General features: G+C 36.6%; 1 protein-coding gene across 4 annotated transcripts in view; it reads right to left on the bottom strand.

Moving 5' to 3' along the window:
- The window catches only part of Galnt3 (polypeptide N-acetylgalactosaminyltransferase 3), a 60,669-nt gene extending 42,980 nt beyond the window's left edge, over nucleotides 1-17,689 (bottom strand). For 2 of the 4 annotated variants that reach the window (XM_019204984.2, XM_010606888.2), the window contains exons 1-3: nucleotides 17,636-17,689; nucleotides 5,101-5,723; nucleotides 925-1,097 (exon numbers count right to left, since the gene is read on the bottom strand). In XM_019204984.2, coding sequence (XP_019060529.1) covers nucleotides 925-1,097; nucleotides 5,101-5,615 — 688 coding nt within the window. In that variant the 5' untranslated portion in view covers nucleotides 5,616-5,723; nucleotides 17,636-17,689. Of the gene's footprint in view, nucleotides 1-924; nucleotides 1,098-5,100; nucleotides 5,724-9,693; nucleotides 9,741-16,435; nucleotides 16,451-17,635 lie in introns of those variants that run through there. The other 2 variants (XM_033756382.1, XM_010606887.2) reach the window with 2 other exon arrangements.
- Between the last annotated feature and the right edge of the window lie 672 nt (nucleotides 17,690-18,361).

Below are 18,361 nucleotides of genomic sequence, written 5' to 3'. Positions count from 1 at the left end.
TATATAATATACATATATATATATATATACACACACATACATGCTTTGGATTGGATTGGATGAAAGCATATATTTCCATTTTCAGATGAAAAAACATCATCTGGAAGATCTTTGGGAGTTTACCAATAAATGTGGGGTCCTGCAGGAATAAAATTTGCAATCATTGAGATAATCTGCATTTAAAAACATGTAATTTTGAAAATTTAGCAAATTAGATTAGCCTTGTAATTTCAATTTAAAATGTATAATTTAGTGTGTGACCTATAATTTTAAGTGGATATGAATTTAAAATTTTGGCCAAAATAGAGCAAACTGTAGTCATTCTTTAGTAATTTTGATTATTGACATTTATTAATTTTTATATGAGCTCACTGATTTTTCAAAACAACCCTAGCAGGTACGTACTATTTCTACATGTTCTCAATTCTAAGTTACAAAGTTGGGTACTTCCTATAATCAATTTTATGTTAATTTAATTGATTATTTTTCTTTTTGTTGATTCATAAATTAATGACATCTTAAATTTGATGAAATATGGTATAATTCCAATTTTATCAATAAGGAAACTGAAGCAGAGATGTTAAGTAATTTGCCCAAATTACACAGCTGGTCAGAACAAGAGCTGAGATTCAAATCAAGGCAGCTTGACTCCAAGATGCAATCTGTGCTCTTACTAATCACAATGCCTTATAATAAATGCCACAAATTGAAAACTACAGAGTCACAAATAATGGTGTTTTACACATTGCTGCACTCTTAAATATTTGAATATGGACATCCTCGGACTCCACGTTCATACTTCATACATACCATCAAACTATTCAAGTTCTGAGATGGCATACAGAGAGTAGTACAGAACCAATTATTCTTTGCACACCACTGTATGGATTTACCTGGGAAAGAAACTAATTTGTGCTTTCTTACCATCTACACTAGCATCATCCACCAGAATGATTTCCTTCAGCAGTATTGCGGGTGAAGAATAGAGCACACTGTGGACAGTTCTAAGCAGCGTGGACCACGCTTCATTATGAAAAACTATTATGACACTGGTGGTAGGCAAGGGAGGGCATCGCTTAAATTTTTGTTCAATACATCTAGAAGAAGCCAAAGTAGAAGAACAATTATAACTTTTATTATCTTATTTCATAGCTATACCATTGCTAAAGTTATCATTAATCTTTATCATCAAAAAATGAACAAATATTTTTTCTATAGGAAATAATTTTAACACTATATAAATGTAAATAGATCAAAACAAATTTTCACAAGATCATTCAGAGATTATGCCTAGTGACATAGATCACAATATGTTACTGTAAACTTTCTCAACAGTATTCAATTTTAAAAACAAATAACATTTTAAATAAAATATTACAAATGAGACCATGTGTAAACATAAAAAATCCTGTTGCCACCTCAAAAAACAAATTTTTAAATTTTCTTGCAAAAGTCACTCATTCTTATTTTCAATCCAAATTGTGCAACTTTATTTCTCATAAAGATTTTAAATTAGATATTTTCTTAAGTACAAAATGTGTTTCCCAAGTATCTACTATTTTCTAAGTTTATTTAATAAATTTTGTTTAATCTAGAAAGAACCAAAGGAAAAAAAAAATGATTTACCAGAAAACCTAAATTCTTATGATGCTCATCATTAGGTTAAAAAAATTTTTTTTAGAGATAGCGTCTTGCTCTGCAGTTCAGGCTGGCCTTGAGTCCTTGAGCTCACTATGTAGCCCAGGCTGGCCTCCAACTGGTGGCAATCCTTCCTACTTCTCAAATTCTGGGATTACAGGCATTTAGCACCCAGCCTGGCCAATTAGGTAAATTCTTAAGACCATTTTTCATATGTTTTTAAAACATGTTTGCCCTACTACTGAACTAATATCTAGCATTTCAAAATGTCTTTTTAACAGGACATATTTAAACATTTAAGATAAACGTCTAAACCCATATGAAAAGCCTTGTGCATCCATCACCAGCTGCAAGGTTGAAAGGCATGGAGAGAGAAACCCTATGTGCTCTTGACTCCTAGTGGTGTTAGTCATCGGCTGAAAACACTAGTCATCAGGTGGACTTGGATAAAGTTTTATAACAATGTCTTCCTCAAAGAAAATAATCTTTGTAAGCAACTAGTGTGTGAGTTAGTGTGTTAGTGGTGGCTCCTCACAGTTTCCAGCCTTTGAGACTGGAGATGTGAAGATCACAGTTCCTCAACCACTGAATTGAGGTCAGGATAATATGAGTGACATAGAAGAGGGTTTCAAAACAGCAGGACCTACACAAAATATAACCACATGTGGTCTACGGAAAAGATAAACAAAGCAACTGTGTTTCTAAAATCATTTAAATCCCATCATTTGCTGTATGATTTTGAACAAGACTATAAAATCCTCCTACATGGTCAAGTCTCCCCAGACAATAAAGTATGTGAAGAATCAAATAGTGGTACTCAAACCGAAAGACATGGAAGTGAATCATTCCCTCAGAAATGAGACACACTTCAATTGCTCTCTAGAGCCAACGGGTGGGCAGGAAGGACAGACAGCACCCTCTGGGGTGACAGTGTAAGTTCTCCTATTAATTACTTTATGACCAGATTCCAATGTGTATACGTTTGGAGTCATTTTCAAAGAGCAAGTCTTTAGGGTGGAATATATACAGTGAACGAGAAAGAGAAGGTATTAACAAAACTTAGAAGGAAAAGGAGAAGGGGAGAGCATAGATGGGAGTGGAAATGATTTCTCATGCCTTCATGATTTAAAAATGCAATACAAATGCACAGTCAGAAGTAATTAACATAATTTTCTTCATGTTTTGGAATAAAAGCAAATTATTCTAAATAGAATGTTAGATAAACTACCAATTAAAAGTAAAGTTCAAGTACAAATTATATATACACCTGAACCTCTGAACCATAATTACACAGAATTACTAAATATAAGTTCATATTTTAGCACCTAAAGGTTTTATAAACCAACATGAACTATGAATACAAGTTCTGAAAAACTCCATAATATAACATGGTTTTTGTTTTGTTTTGGTTTTTTTTTTTTTTTTTTTTTTAAGGAAAAAGAACCACCTCATAACTTATTTTCTTAAAGGCATTTTAGGGAGTAAATAGAATTTTAGGGTTAAAACTTTTTTTCCTATCTTTATTTGAAATGCAGTTAATATAATGTGATCAATAATTATAAAAAATTGAAGGTGCAAAATATAAAACTCACAAAAATGCATACTATTAAAATGCTGTCACTTTAATCTTGCACAGTTTTCTCTGTTTAAGACAATATTTATTTGCTGAACTGATATCTACTGATATTAACTGGTAATTAAAAATGATACAGTAGGAGGTGCCACAATAAAATATCACATTTATCATTAATGGAAGTGAAAATATTTCATGGTATAATTTCATTTACTTTGAAATAACTAGCATGATGTATTTATTCTTCTAAAATCATTTTACATATCACTTAAAATAGTGCAATTAATATAACTTGCCAAATATTATGTATTTTTCAGTCACACCATTAAAAATGTGTCATATAGAAATGTGCTTTAATTATTAATCACGGGACTTTAAGAGAAACTAGATCTGAACTAATGAGCTTATAAAACAACTAGCAATTCTTCAGAAAACGAGTTCCTTGTTGATATTGGTAACATTCAAAGTACAAAACAATTAATTCTTCACCACCTCTACAAACTCCTATCCAAAGTCAGAAGTAAATCCTGAAGTATAACAATATTGTTAAATGTGCTTAGTTGTTTTTCACTACTTGAAAATTAACAGTATTGAACGTTATTATAGCTTCTTAATGCTATCACAAAAAGCTCAGCTTCAGCTAATATTATTTCAAAGAATAAAAATCATGCTAATGATTTTATGTGGACTGCTTTCAATCAAGACCCCTGCCAAAATCAATAAAATGCACTACTGTATTTGTATCTATTAATACAAGAAAGGAATTATACCATGATCTGTTATGAGAGCTAGAATATTTTATAGACATCATTGGATTTTTTTCACACATTAATTCTGAGCAACTTGACTTTAGAATAAATGGATTAAAATACAGTGACAGAAATCTAACCTACATAACTGTAACATTAAAGGATTCATATAATGGAGCAAATGTTCATAACCGTAAATCTACAAAAATCTAAGTAAAACAATACACCATTCTATGAAAACTCTTTTCTTCAGTATGGCTGCCAAATGTAATCTGTCATAACCAAAAACCAAAATACACAGCATGGTTTGCTTACTGTTTGCCTATTTTGGGCTCACAAAAATCCACTGATCGCTTGAGGGTGCTGGAATTCATTTTGCCTTTGGAATTTAAATAGAGCATTTGAACATTAAGTTGTAGATAACAAAATGGTTAACTAAGGACACAGAGAAACAATAGTAGAACCTGGAGGGAAATATCAATCAAAACACTGTATAGCAGAGACAAACATATACCAAGTAACTCGATGATGACAAATGTTGGCTTCTCTGCAGCTAAAGGAAAACAATGCTACAGATATGAAAACTTAATCAACAAAACTTGAAACACAGAATCATGGTGGAAATAATAATTGTTAACACCATTCTGCCTTAAAGGAAAGCTTACAAAACATAAGGCATTTGGGGATATAATTATATACTGAAAAGAACCACAAAGTCTGGGGCTTACTTTATAAATCCATAAAATTATATAACAGCTCCAAAATCTTGGCACATTTCTATTCTATAGAAATCACAAAGAAATGAAAACAACTCTTCCACCTCTGACATTTTCCATAAAACCTTTCTTGCTAAATAAATGAAGAAATTATGACACGAGAATAAAGGATTTTCTTGTACCTAAAAGTCAAATGTAGAACTCAGTTTTCTAATTTCCAAGCTAATAACTTCCTCTGGCTGCCCGACCTCACCAGCCAAGGTATCTACCCTTGATGAGAAGCAATAATAAATACAACAGATTGAATAAACAATATTTGCTGTTTTTCTGCCTCACAGCAGCTGAAAAGCAAATTTCCTAACGAATGCCTGTCCACCAAAATCTCTGGTGACAAACAATAAAGAAAGAATATTCTTCAACGTACTCAGGAGGTCGGGTGTCAGGTCCAAGGTCTCGGTGTAAAGAAATCCTGTCACTTGCAAAAGCGTTAAAACAGTGTTTTGCTTCCCCATGTTCTTTTTCCTTTTGCTCTTCAATACTTAAATTGGTTGTCTTGAAGGCTTTGCCGGAAGCACCAGGTGCATTAGAATCCTGAGGGGGGCGGTCAAAAACAGGTTTCAGCTCTGCCACTGTATAATATCCTTGAAGACAGGGTCTCTCGGGAGCACCAATGCTTTGCCTGAGGGGTGCTCCTATTTGCATTTTTGGCATTACATCTTTAATATTGTTTACAGCTTCTAGCATTAAATCAAACACCTTGTTTTTGTTTTTCAGGTTTCTTTCCATCCTTGATTCCTCTTTGGAATACTGAACACTTACTTCTCTTTGCATTAAAATCAAAATTATTATAAAGAAAAAAATTACTCCACCAAGCTTCCAGAACATTTTGCGGCAATGTCTTTTGATATGTAACTTTACTAGTCGCTTTAGGTGAGCCATTCTGCCATCAATCCTTGTTTCTTGACAAAGAACAGTTAAGATTTCCTCTGTTGCTTATATTTTTTATCATAGACTTGCTGGTATGAAAGTTTCTTTAAACCATAATACCTATAAATAGAAATAATTGATGTCATTAGTAGCTATTCATTTCTGGGCATGATATAATTCATTCATTCAACCAACAATGTACTCTTATGATTAATAAGAATACAAAGATTTTTTGCCCTTGAGAAAAATTACACTTTAGAAAAAACAATTGTGTAATTAACTATAGTCTGTTAGGGTTGCAAAATATTAAGGCTTTCTCTCCAGTAAAAAATACATATTTTATTGGCCATGGTGGCACATTCCTATAATTCCAGCATTTGGGAGGTTGAAGCAGAGGATCACTGGGAGTTCAAGTTCAGCCTGGGCTACTGAGTGAGTTCCAAGCCAGCCTGAACTACAAAAAAATCCCCCCAAAATAAACATCCCAACCCCCACATTTTTATTAACTATGGTAACATCTACTATATTATATACATAAAATTATTTTACAAGCATATTTTAAGTTTACAAAAAGGAATGTCTTAGCTTGATAACCAAGGAGATAAAGTACTTTGTTAAGTGGATCATAAAATGTCTGGGTAGACCCACAGGAAAGCAAGGATATACTGGGCAGGCCCAACCAATCATCCACCTGTGCATGATGTCATTTGTGCACTTTGCCCTTAACCTGTGAACCACCACACCAACTAAACCAAGTAAAATAATAAATAAGCATGCATTCTGCCAGATTTCCTCACCTGATAGCTGTTGTGAATCCTAACAGAACCCATAAAAAAAAACAAACTAATTTTATCACTTTATTTAGCTTCTCTTTCAAAGTTATCATTAAATTTAAAATAAGAAAAGCAAGTTCTAAGGTGGATTCTTCAGCCTTTTATAGAAAATTTTAAGCCGAATAAACAAAATTGGCAGAACTTAGTTCTTATACTAGTTCTGATTGGAATGCTCTATATTCTTTTTCATATGGAACAGACAATATGGCTCCTAAAAATACTTCAATTATGATATACATTCCACATAAGAGTGAAATTCTAGTATTTTGAGCTTTCATTGTTTTAAGAACAGCATATAAAGAATAAAATAACCTCTTACAATTTTTCCTTTCTTAAAAAAATTCACATAAAGAGTCACAGAATCATAAAATTATAGTTTGACGATTTCTTATTTTTCAAATGTTGTTCTAGGCCGCGGCTACAACATTAAGGTAGCCCTTACCTTTACGAAACAGGGACTAGAATAAAATCTGGCAAATCAGGCAATAGAGCAGTGTCATATGTACTAGGACAGGGAGACTACAGAAACAACATGGAGGAATGGAGAAATCTTAAAATAATTTCCCAGGGCTGATAATGTTCAACAAAAACTTGAAAATAAGTAAATTTTAGGCAGGTGGAGGAGAGAGAAAAGCAAGAAGAAATGGTGGTTCCTAAAGAACAGAAGCAAGAAAAGACATGGTTATCCCTGAATACCACAGAGATGGGAGGTACAGGTAGGAAGTGGCAGCAGAGCATTCTGGGAGGTCAGTTAAAGGGCCAGTTCACTGAGAGTGGACCACATCCTCCAATGAAATGAAAATTTACCAATTCTTCCCTAAATGAATAGAATGAAAAGAACTGAATGACTTTAAAGCAGGACCATAAACTAGAGATTATAGAAATAATTCACAAGTTGCCACCTCTAGTGAATATGATACTGAAGAGATAAGGGGTTCCTTATCTCTTCAGTATGAAAAAAGTATGGAAAAGAATGATTCAAGACAGTATAGGAAAGGGATCCAAACAATAGTACTTGGTTGAAAAAAAAAAAGAAGAAGAAGAAATGGGAGATGGATGGATAAAGTGAACTGATTAACACAGGTAGGGGATTTTGCCTGGTGGAACTTGCTGGAAATTTGCTCTCAGGAGTCCCAGCAGAGAATATTCATAAAGAAGTACGGATTCCTAGAACTATGTAGATAAAGTACTGAGAAAAACTGCTGGCTGCTGGAGTCAGAGGGGCTATCATCCATAGCCAGTGCATTTTTCAAGATGGCTCTGGACTGGGTGCCACCTGGAAGGTCAGACAGCCAGCTCTCTAGACACCCAATCTTGTAGAATTGCCAGTGTGCACATGTGGGTCTTGAGAGAGAATTTGAAGAAACATGGCCTGGGCTGCAGAGCAGATCCATAATGTCAGTGGCTTCAGGACACAACACAACTGCCCAAGTCAAGCTCTGGGGAAAGTACACAGGGTATGGGGTGCCAACTCTCGAGGAAACTGTGCTCTATAGGTATTGTAGCACTGGAGAAAATCATGTGAAGAACAGAGCAGTGGAGAAAATATATACCCAGGAAAAACCTGGCCAGTGAGCAGCTCTGAGACCAGGAAGTGAAGGCCCTTTCACCCTCAGGATCCCTCCAGTGTTAAATCCTGTTAAATCCTTTGTTAATGGGACTTAGTATTGTGCCAGTGAGCATAGGAGAAATATTTACAAGGCCCATATCCATTACTGCAAAACAGGCTAATAATTAGATCAGAGAAATAATAAATTGATAAGCAACATAATCTACCCTTTCAACTACTCAGCTTTTCTGGTCCACCTGGGGTCTCAATATTGGTCTCTGAGATTAGGAACCCATTAGCAGTGCTGGTCATGTCACTTTAGAAAGAAGTCATCAAACATCCCTGAGCCAACACGTGCATAGCCTTCATTCCTGCCATCAAGGCAACTGTTCGGAGGTCCACTGAACAAGCACTCAGGTGGCTAAGGAGGAAATCTAACATCCCTCTCTGAAGGAAAAATAAAATGCTTTGGTGGGCATTTAGGTGGGACACATTGCTTTCTAGGTTCTGACCATTTTGAAAGATACAGCTATATATCCTTGAACTTCTTTGTCACCACTCTCCCAGTCCTGTCCTTTCAGGATCCTGGCCATACAAATGATTCACCACTTCTTATTAACAAATATAGATCTGTACTTCTAGTTAGCTCTTCCAAAAACCAAAGACAAACAAACATATCCACTATTCAAATTTATGCCTACTGGAAGAATTTTCCTTTCCCCTGTTCTTTACAATTATTTATAGGTAGGTTACTGTTCTGAAGCTGTCCACTGTTGGGTACTGTTGGTATATTGCACAGCCTCATCTGCAAATCAGTCTTGAGATTTTTTTCTTAATCAGGAGAACTAAGAAAATCCTTAACAAGCCACAAGGCATGGGTTGAAGGAGACAAGGAGCTAATGTTTGGATAAATGCCCTCTTAAATTCCACGTGTTAAAAGCTGGGTGTCCAACATTGGCTCTATTTAGGGGAGATGGAATCTTTAAGAGGTTAGTTCTAGTAGGACTTCTAGACACTGGGGGTAGGCCCTTGAATGGAATATTGGAACCCAGCCCTTTCTTCTTCCTCTCACGTCCTGGCCATGAGGTAAATGCTTTTGTCGCATGTTGTCCCGTGATGTTGCTGCCTTGCCTAGACTGAAAGACAATGGTACCAAACAGTAATGGACTGAAGTCTCCACAACTGTGAACCAGTGCACACCTTCCATATTTCAAGGCGAATTATCTCAGATATCTGTCATAATGATGGAAAGCTAACAAAAGGAAATGTAACAGGAGTTAGTTTTGAAGGAATTGGGTCTACTTGCTCAGGTAACTGGCATGTATTTTCCCCATTTTCTCAGGCTTCTTTTTCATAGTCCATTTCTATAATAGATTGCCACTGTGCACAGATAACCTACAGCTAGATCAGTCAGACAATATCCATTTAGTGACAGGAAGCTTTGTCTACATGGAAACTCCTGGTTATGCATTTAGTATCTTCCTAGTGGCAACAGGAACTGTTTATCAGAGAGTCCAGTGTTATCTGAAGATGGAATATAATTATTTCAACATCCTAGCACTCTTTAGTGTGATTCTGGTATTGGTATTGGTATTGTTCAGAGCCTCTACAGAGAGTACCTATTCTCTAAAGATACTACGAGAATCAAAGAATTTGTTAGAGTCAAAAGCTGAAGTGATGTAGAGCACACAGTGTGTCTTGGACTTACTGCACATCCTTTCTTTTGCTCTGGTCATCATTCAAAGTTGACAGCCTGAGTTACTCTGTACATAGGTTGAAGGAGCATATTCACATTGATACATCCTATCTCCAAAATCCATAAAGGTCTGTTGTCAATCCAAAAAGAAACAGTGAATGCCCAGAAATGTTAATGAAATTGCATGTCTCCGAAATTTTATTTATCATCCTCTAGTCTTCATGTGTTTCACTAAGATATCTAAAATATTTGCTATATTCTTCTCAGAAGATACAATCAATATAACATCATCAATATAGTAAATCAGTGTGATGATTCATGGAATGTTAGTATGCTTAAGACCTCTAGAACACAAGAACTACCTAGCCCTCAGATAAGACTAAAGATACACTGTTGGCCCTGTTAGATAAAATCAAATTGCTTTCAGCAGTCCCTTTAAATTGGCATGGAGGAAAGGTATCAGCCAAGTAAATGGCTACAAAACCAATGCCAGGGCTGTATGATTTAAAGAAGATATTATGTGTAGGCTGACAACTGCACTTAAAGTCACTCAGTGATTAAGTTTATGATAGTCCACATTTCCTAAGATTCACCCAATTTCTGCACAGGCCAAATAGGTGAGTTAAATGGGGAAGCATTCCTATATGGAATGTGGCATCAACCTCAGTGATTTCCTCAGGGATGATATTGCTTCTGATTTTTTTTTTGTTGTTGTTGTTTTTTGGTACCAGGGATTGAACTTAGGTCCTCGAGCTTACGAGGCAGGCGGTGGCACCACTGAGCTAAATCCCTGGCTACTTCTGATTTCTTATCTTAGTGATGGGGCTTCTAAGGTCTTTACCTTTGCTGTCCTATCACATGGTCTTCATCTGAGAGTCAACAGAGATTGTGCCAGTACTATACAGTGTTTCTACTCCAATTATACATTAAGGACATTAAGGAAGTGCGGAAATAAGCACAGAGTGCATTTGCTGGCCATCAGGACAAACTGAGTCTAACTCCTCTCAGTTTGAAGGTAAGTTGCTCCTTTATTATTTCCTTTTCTCCAAATCAGTCTCTAGCAAATGGCTGCTAGTCCATTACAGAAAGATTTCTGGATCTGCGAATTAGCATAGCTCTGGAAACTGAGTGAGCCAGTGACTCTCGGTTATCACAACTAACAGGAAATTGTTGCTATCAGAGCTCAAGCGTTTTGTTTTGTTTTGCTATGCAGACAAGTGATACTGTTGTGCTGACCATCTATCTTGCTACCCCAGTCTTTCAAAGAGGACACTGCCTCAGCTACCTCATCTGTAGGCTAAAGTTTTCTGAGAGCTGTGTCCCTGCTTTAATTAAGGAAGATGTAGCTCTTTCATCTTTTGTCCTAAAGTACTTATTGCCACTGGAATTCTGCTACTAGGATTCCATATCTCCACTGAAATCAGGAAGCCAATCTCTATTCCTAAAAGGTGAGAGACTACAGATTTTTTTCACAGATGCAAGGCTTTCCCCCTCACTAATGCATTTCTCAATATCTTAGTGAAAGGAATGTCATTTTCCTTTTTGGGGTGGAGGTAATTGGGGATTGAACTCATGCCCTTCAGCTTGCAAGGCAGGTGCCTGAACCACTGAGCTAAACCCCCAGCCCAGTGAAAAGAATGTCTACTGGGCCCTTTTATAGAATGTAGTTGGAGGATAGGCATCCAGGATACATGCAAATAAATCCAATCAAACATTCCTTTTTTTTTTTTAAGAAATATAAAAACCTATAAGCAGAGGGCAATTCCTTCTAGTCAGGCTTTTCCTTTAAAGCCCCAAGAATATTAAAGGATGGAGAAGTTAAAGAGCAAAGGAGAAGGCACACTTGCTCAATTGCTATCACTTTGTATTTACCTTTCTACAAATTTAGACAAAACTCACTCAGTAGATATTCATGCTTTAGTTCTCAACTTCCATTATCCTGTAGAAAGAGTCATGAACTTTCCATAAAGAGCTAGTTAGCAAATTATTTTTGCGTTGCAGGCCATACATAGTTCTGTAGTTGTATCATGCATATGCGCACACACACACACACACACACACACACACACACACACACACAAATATATAAATGACTGAGCATAGCTGTGTTCCAATTAAACTGTTTACAAAAATAGGAGTTGGGGGGCGGGGATTTAGCTCAGTGGTTCTGCCACCTGCTTTGCAAGCACAAGGTCCTGAGTTCAATCCTTGGTACCAAAAAAAAGCCAAAAAACAAAAAAACAGGTGTTGGGCCCGATTTGGTCTAAGGGCCATTGTTTGCCAACTTCTGTTCTAGAAAAGATTTCAAATTCAACATTTATTAATTTCCTCATACCTATAACTTCCCCATTACTGTTACCTCCAAAAATTAAGTACATCACAAATGATGTATAGCATCAGATTATTTTTATTATGCCTGAAAACAATATCTGCCTATTAGATTAAGTTAAATTTTCCTAAGTCGAATTACATAATATCCTTCCACTTCTCCACTACCTGAAATTCTCACATTACACACACTTCACGGTTAAGAAATGTAAAGCCTCCCTTAATATACAAGTTTAAATTGGAAATAAACCAGTTCCTATCTAAAAATTAATTCTTTCAACAGTTGATATCAGGCAGGGTCATTTTTCTCAGGACCATGCATAGTGAATTACCACAGACAGTGAGGCCTTTCAGACATATGCTGGATACCAAATTCCAAATAGGGAACAGAAAGACACCTAATTCTGAGGGATTTATACTTAATTCATTAGGCAAAGGGAAGAGGCCCTGCTGAGTTCTGAGCAAGGTAGTAACCTAATCTGAATTAAAATTTAGAATGATTATACTCAAAGCTATGCTGAATTTTGACTGGTGGTATAAGATGGTGCAGGCAGTTAGGAGACTATGAAAAATATCTGGGCAAGAGAAGACTAGACGGGATATGGAGACTGGAAAAAGAGATTTGGGAGGTAGAATTTGCCGCTCAGCACATCAATGGATGTGGAGACTGGTGAGGTTGCCAGGTTGTGACATGTGCTAAGGACCGTCTTGGCCTGTTGAAAAGATTAGCTAATGGAGTACTCACTGTTCTTCAAGGAAAACTAGGAGTGAGCAAATAACAGAAGTCATAGTGTGTGAAGAATAGAGGGTTCATCAAAGATATCAGCAAATGGAAATGCCAAACAGAAGCTATGAAAGACACCTAGAGAACCACAATCTAAATTGAAACAGGACAGTAGATAGCATCAGGAGCAGACCAACAAATCTGATAGGTTAGACAATGTAGAAAATATAACTGAGATAGAGTATATAGAAATTGTGCTCTAATTAATACATGCACAGGTTATGCAAATTTCTTTTCTTAAATGAGTTAAATATTAATTCTAGGATTAAAATATTTTTGTACCCTAAGCCTGATGAGACATAATTATAGTCCCAGTTACTCAGAGGACTGAATTGAAGTGAGAGGATTATTTGAGCCCAAGAGTTCGAGACTGGCCTCCAACTCAAAATCAATCAGTCAAGCAACAATCAATCAACCAATCAATATACAAGAAAGAAAGTATACTCTTTAATATCCTTGCTTGGCTTTATACTGTACAGTATTCACAAATTATAATAAATATGTAAGTGAAATGTAAACAAAATATGAGAGTTCTATTGGGATGTTGAAGAAAGGAGAGCAGAGGTGTATGCATAACAGAGCTAAAAATTTATCTAGCATAATGGGAAGTTAGTAGTCAATGCCAAATATTGATAAATTAAGAAATAGCAATAAAAGCATATTATTTCAAGAAGTAAATACAGGAACAAACATCTGAATGAAGTAAAAGCAGTTACTTTTAGGCAGCATTACTGTGTTGTGGGATAGGAGGGGCAAGGAAGATTGAACTTTTGTTGTTATTTTTGTAAATCTTTTAACAATCCTATATAATGTTATGTATATAGAAGCAGGACAGAAATACATGATCAGGTATCAGACTTCTTTGGAGTTGAATCTTGGCTCAGAGTTTTTACTAACCCTTGTAGATGAAAACAAATTACTGAATTTCTCAATTTTCCTATCTCTAATATAGGGAGGAAAAAACAGTGTGCACTGCACAAGGTTACTTTGAAAATTAAATGAGTTAGCTCATGTAAATTTCTTGAAAGAGTGCCTGGAAGGTAACTATGCAGTACTAAATAAATAAAGATTAATCCTTATTATGGAAATAAATATGAATGATTAATTGACAAAAATATAAAGACATTAATAACCAAAATCATTTTTTCAGATATGGGCTATCTGGTTCATATTTCCAAATATTAAGTAGGACTTTATTTCTTTAGGTTAGTCTTTTTATTCCATGGGATTGGGGGGTGTGGGGAGAGACTGTGGAGAACTTTCAGTTATAGTGATAAAAGAAAAGGAGTTCCGGTGGAAAACTGAAGCAAGAACATTAGCTGGATAGGCCAAAGTGGCGGGGGAAGCCTATTACAGGTGGGGAGAATGACACTTACAAGGATCTAGAGGCAAGAGAAACATGGCAATAAAAAAGGCTGGTAGGACCGGAGCAGAGGAATGACAAGGTGGTGTGTGCCTGACAGCAGCTGAATCATACCAAGCCTTTAGGCCATGGTAAGGAGTTTGCTTTAACCCAAGTGTGATGAAGCAATTTAAGTGGGTGTTACTGTGTCCAAATATTTTGAAAACTATCATTCTGAGTGCAGTGTGAGGAACCAACCAGAAAGGATCCTGAAAGAATTCAGACAGATAAACAGGGACCAGGCAAGAAATAATGGGAATGAAAGGAATGGAAAAAAAGAGGACAGATTTAATTTATTTCATGAATAAAACTGAGAGTATCATGAAGGACTAGTCAGGGGTTTGAAAGGAAGGCAGCCAACATCAACTAATCTTTTTCCCTGGTTTTTCTGTTGTTGTTGCTGTTGTCTGTTTTTTGCTTTTGGTTTAGTGTAACCACAGTTATCTTCTTTAAGTAAAAGTTGCCCTTTTTGGCTCCTCATCATGAGTAATATGTTCAATTGAGAAATATTTATAATCAAAAGCTGCAAGACATTTCAATCACAAAGTCAACTTTTCACTTCTAAATGATGAAATCCAGATCTTGAAATTGGACCAAATGACCCTCAAAATAACACAGAAATGATATGTGAATAACAGCAATCCAAATTAATTAGAGTACAGTGGAACATGCTTCCTACTCTCCAGTTGCTTTGGTCACTTCCCAATGCCTCTCCCTGTCTTGACCCCTAACTTTTCTTTTTACTCTATAAGTAGGCTTGAACTGCTACATGCTTTGCAAGTAATTTAAAATATGTGTATGTTAATGGTATGATTAAAATACACAACGAATAAATTTTTTAAATTTATTACAGTAAAAGACACATTGCTATTAATCATCCTCAATATACCCCCCTGTTTTAGCACACTTATCCCATCCTTCTTGGGCCAGGGATTTAGCTCAGAGTTGCCTCCCAACATTCTTGTCACTTTCTGAAGTAATCCACTGTATTCTTTGTCGTGTCTCACAAGTATGTACATATACACAGAGATAGGTCAAAACTAGCTTATAATTTACATCACATGTATAAAGCATAAGATAGAAATATGCACAGGATCTTTGCCCAGCTCAGGTGTGCATGTAGATACAGGCACTGGGTATACTTTCCTAAAAGAGGCAAGACCTCACCTGAGTCTTAAGAACCATCAAAAGTTATAGAGGTAGGTGGATACAGGGACACATCTATATGCAGAATCCTGAGGTCAGAGGATCACTGGAGCCCAAGAGTTTGAGACCAGGTTAGGTGATAAATGGGACTTTAACTCAAAAACAAAGGAAGGAAGGAAAGAAGGAAAGAGAGGGAAGTGGGGGAAGAGAAGAGAAGGGAAGGGAGAAAAGAGAGAGAAAGAAAGAAAAGGAAAGAAAGAGGGAGAGAGAGAGAGAGAACAAGAGAGAGAGGAATGAAGGAAGGAAATGAAATGAAACAATAATTTGGGCTATGTTTTTTCACTAATAATTTTTTTAGACTCCCATCCAAACCTCAGAACTCAGCCATAAAAATTAGAATGAAAATAGAGTACACTGAACTTATTTTTCTTTCTCAAGTTTCACTTGATAATTACTCCCATCAAAATCCCCTCAGAAAAACATTTTGTTTTTTTTCTCAAATACACTGAGAACCCATTGAAAACACAATAATGTACCATGACATTTCATAGTCTTATTGTTTGAGAGATTTAAGCTAACATCAAGGCCCTACAACCTCAAGCCCCCCAATAAAATGCTTAATTAGGGTTAAAATAGAATTTTACAAAAAAAGTAATTTTTCTTGTGTGTGTTCATGTATGAGACAACCAGCAGAAAAATGAGCCTTAAAAGTATAAGTTCAATACAATAGCACCATTTTGATATTCTTGTCACAAAATGAATCTAGTGTGTTAAGGTCAATTTTCAAAAATAATAAAGGATGTTGTAAGGATAAGGATTATGTTGTGAAACTTGTTTCAGTATTATATGCACACATTAGAGGGTACTGAGCTAAAACACAGAATTCTTTTTCTTTTTAACCAAGAACTGTAGTTTTTAAAATATTACTGTTAAAGATAAGTGCCTAAAACCAAAAATCTAGAGTATTGCAAATGGATGGAAGACACTGGGTCACTGCCTTATAAAATACATCTTAAGCCAATATAATGAAAGATCAGAAGAATAAATAATGTTGTTCGAATTGGCTCAAAAAATTAACTGTGGCTATGAAATACCAGGAAAGGACTAGAACTTTCAATCCATGTGGCGTCTTCAATATGCATATGATCCACGAGCAGAAAAGGAACATGAAGGCCTCACTGAATCTCCATGGAACAAGCATTGCCTGGACACACAGAAATTTAGGTAAAACAGAGCTGGACAGAGAACAATGGACTCTTCTCTAATTACAAAAGCCTTACAAACTACAGGACAGAAAAAAAAGATAAATATCTGGTGAGTGCGAATGTGGGTGGTGAAATGTAATGACACAGGACTCCAGTCGCTGGAATCATAATGCTACCTCCAGCACTAACCTGCAGGGTGAACTGAAGTTAGGATACCTGTCAGCTTCAGTTTATTCACCAGAAGGATGTGTTGACTGGATGCTCAAGAGCAAGAAGGGAAGCCTAAGAATCTATAAGACTAAAGGAAATTCTGATTCTTTTAAGGGCTCACTATCTTAATCTAGGGAAGCACCTGTCTCCTTTACAAACAGAAATTGACGCACTTTGTTACTCCAGCTAACAAAAACATGTTAAATTTTCCCGTGCAAGAATAAAGACAATCTGACAGCACCTGCCCAATAACCAATGAAAATTAATATTCAAAGTATAGACTGCAGAACCTGTTCTAATTTTTAAACAGTGTTTAGGGATTTGTTTTTCTGTATGGAGACAATACTAAGAGGGTAGGTGAGGCTCTTTTGAGTAAAGCAGAAATGTCCCGGTTGAATGAATAATTATAACCATCTATGCTGTGGTGGTTTTTTTGCTATTAGCTTTTAATTGCACCTTCTTTTAAAATCATAATATATATTGCCTAAGTTGTCTTAAGTTAGATGTCCAATTTAAAATATAGTTTAAAAATTAGCAAAGCAAGAACTAAACATACTTAGGGTGTGGAATTGCTATTTAATATGAGAAATTTCTATGTAAAAATAATGGGTTAAACAATATGAAGAGAAAAATAGTTGATTCAAATAAGCTGCTCAGAATGTTTAAACATGTATGCTAGACTTGAGATATTAATAGTAAAAGTTAAATTTAAACAAATCTAATTGCAGGGTGTGTCCTTAAACCTAATGTGTTTTAGCCACAAACTCAAAGAAAAAAATCTACAATAAAAGAAGCAACAGATTTTCCTACAACCAGAAATTTTCAAAGTCACTTTCTGATTTTACTAGAAGACTTAAATATCTTCATTATGTCGCTTACCTTATAGCAAAGTTATATTAACACGTTCTAAAACTTAATAAAATGGGTAAGTTGGTGGGGCTCCAAAACCAGAAAGAGTTCTTTGATGCATTTGAGAGAGAAGGAAATAAAAGTCTAAGTAAGGTAGGCGTCAGTTTCACCCTTCTTAGGCTCCAGAAAAAGCCTAATTAGGCAGGAGAGGAATTTGGGCCTGGCACACCCAGGTTCAGACGTGGCAGGATCCCGTAACAAAGTTTTTTTGACCCTTTGAGTCATATGCCACCGGCTACCACGGCGGCGATACGTCCGTCCCTAAGTCAACAGGTCCTCGGAGGAGACTGTTGCTCGGCCAGTGCGTGACAGCTGGATTTCCTCCTGAACTCTTCGCCGCCCCGCTGGAAAAGGGGTGCAGCTAGGGCTCGGGGGGCGAGCGCACCCGGGGAAGTGCGGAGTCCGCACAGAGCGAGAGAGGGGCGTCCGCATCCCGGCCGCACACCCTAGGAAACCACCTTCACGCTCGGCGGCCGCGGTCCGCAGACTGTTGCTCGGCCAGTGCGTGACAGCTGGATTTCCTCCTGAACTCTTCGCCGCCCCGCTGGAAAAGGGGTGCAGCTAGGGCTCGGGGGGCGAGCGCACCCGGGGAAGTGCGGAGTCCGCACAGAGCGAGAGAGGGGCGTCCGCATCCCGGCCGCACACCCTAGGAAACCACCTTCACGCTCGGCGGCCGCGGTCCGCGCCCCGGGCCGT

This window comes from Fukomys damarensis, unplaced genomic scaffold, assembly GCF_012274545.1.
Source record: "Fukomys damarensis isolate Sample0158 unplaced genomic scaffold, DMR_v1.0_HiC HiC_scaffold_26, whole genome shotgun sequence".
NCBI classification, from domain to species: Eukaryota; Metazoa; Chordata; class Mammalia; order Rodentia; family Bathyergidae; genus Fukomys; species Fukomys damarensis.
The sequence above is the reverse complement of the archived record's forward strand: the minus strand, read 5'-3'. Positions and strand labels throughout refer to the sequence as shown.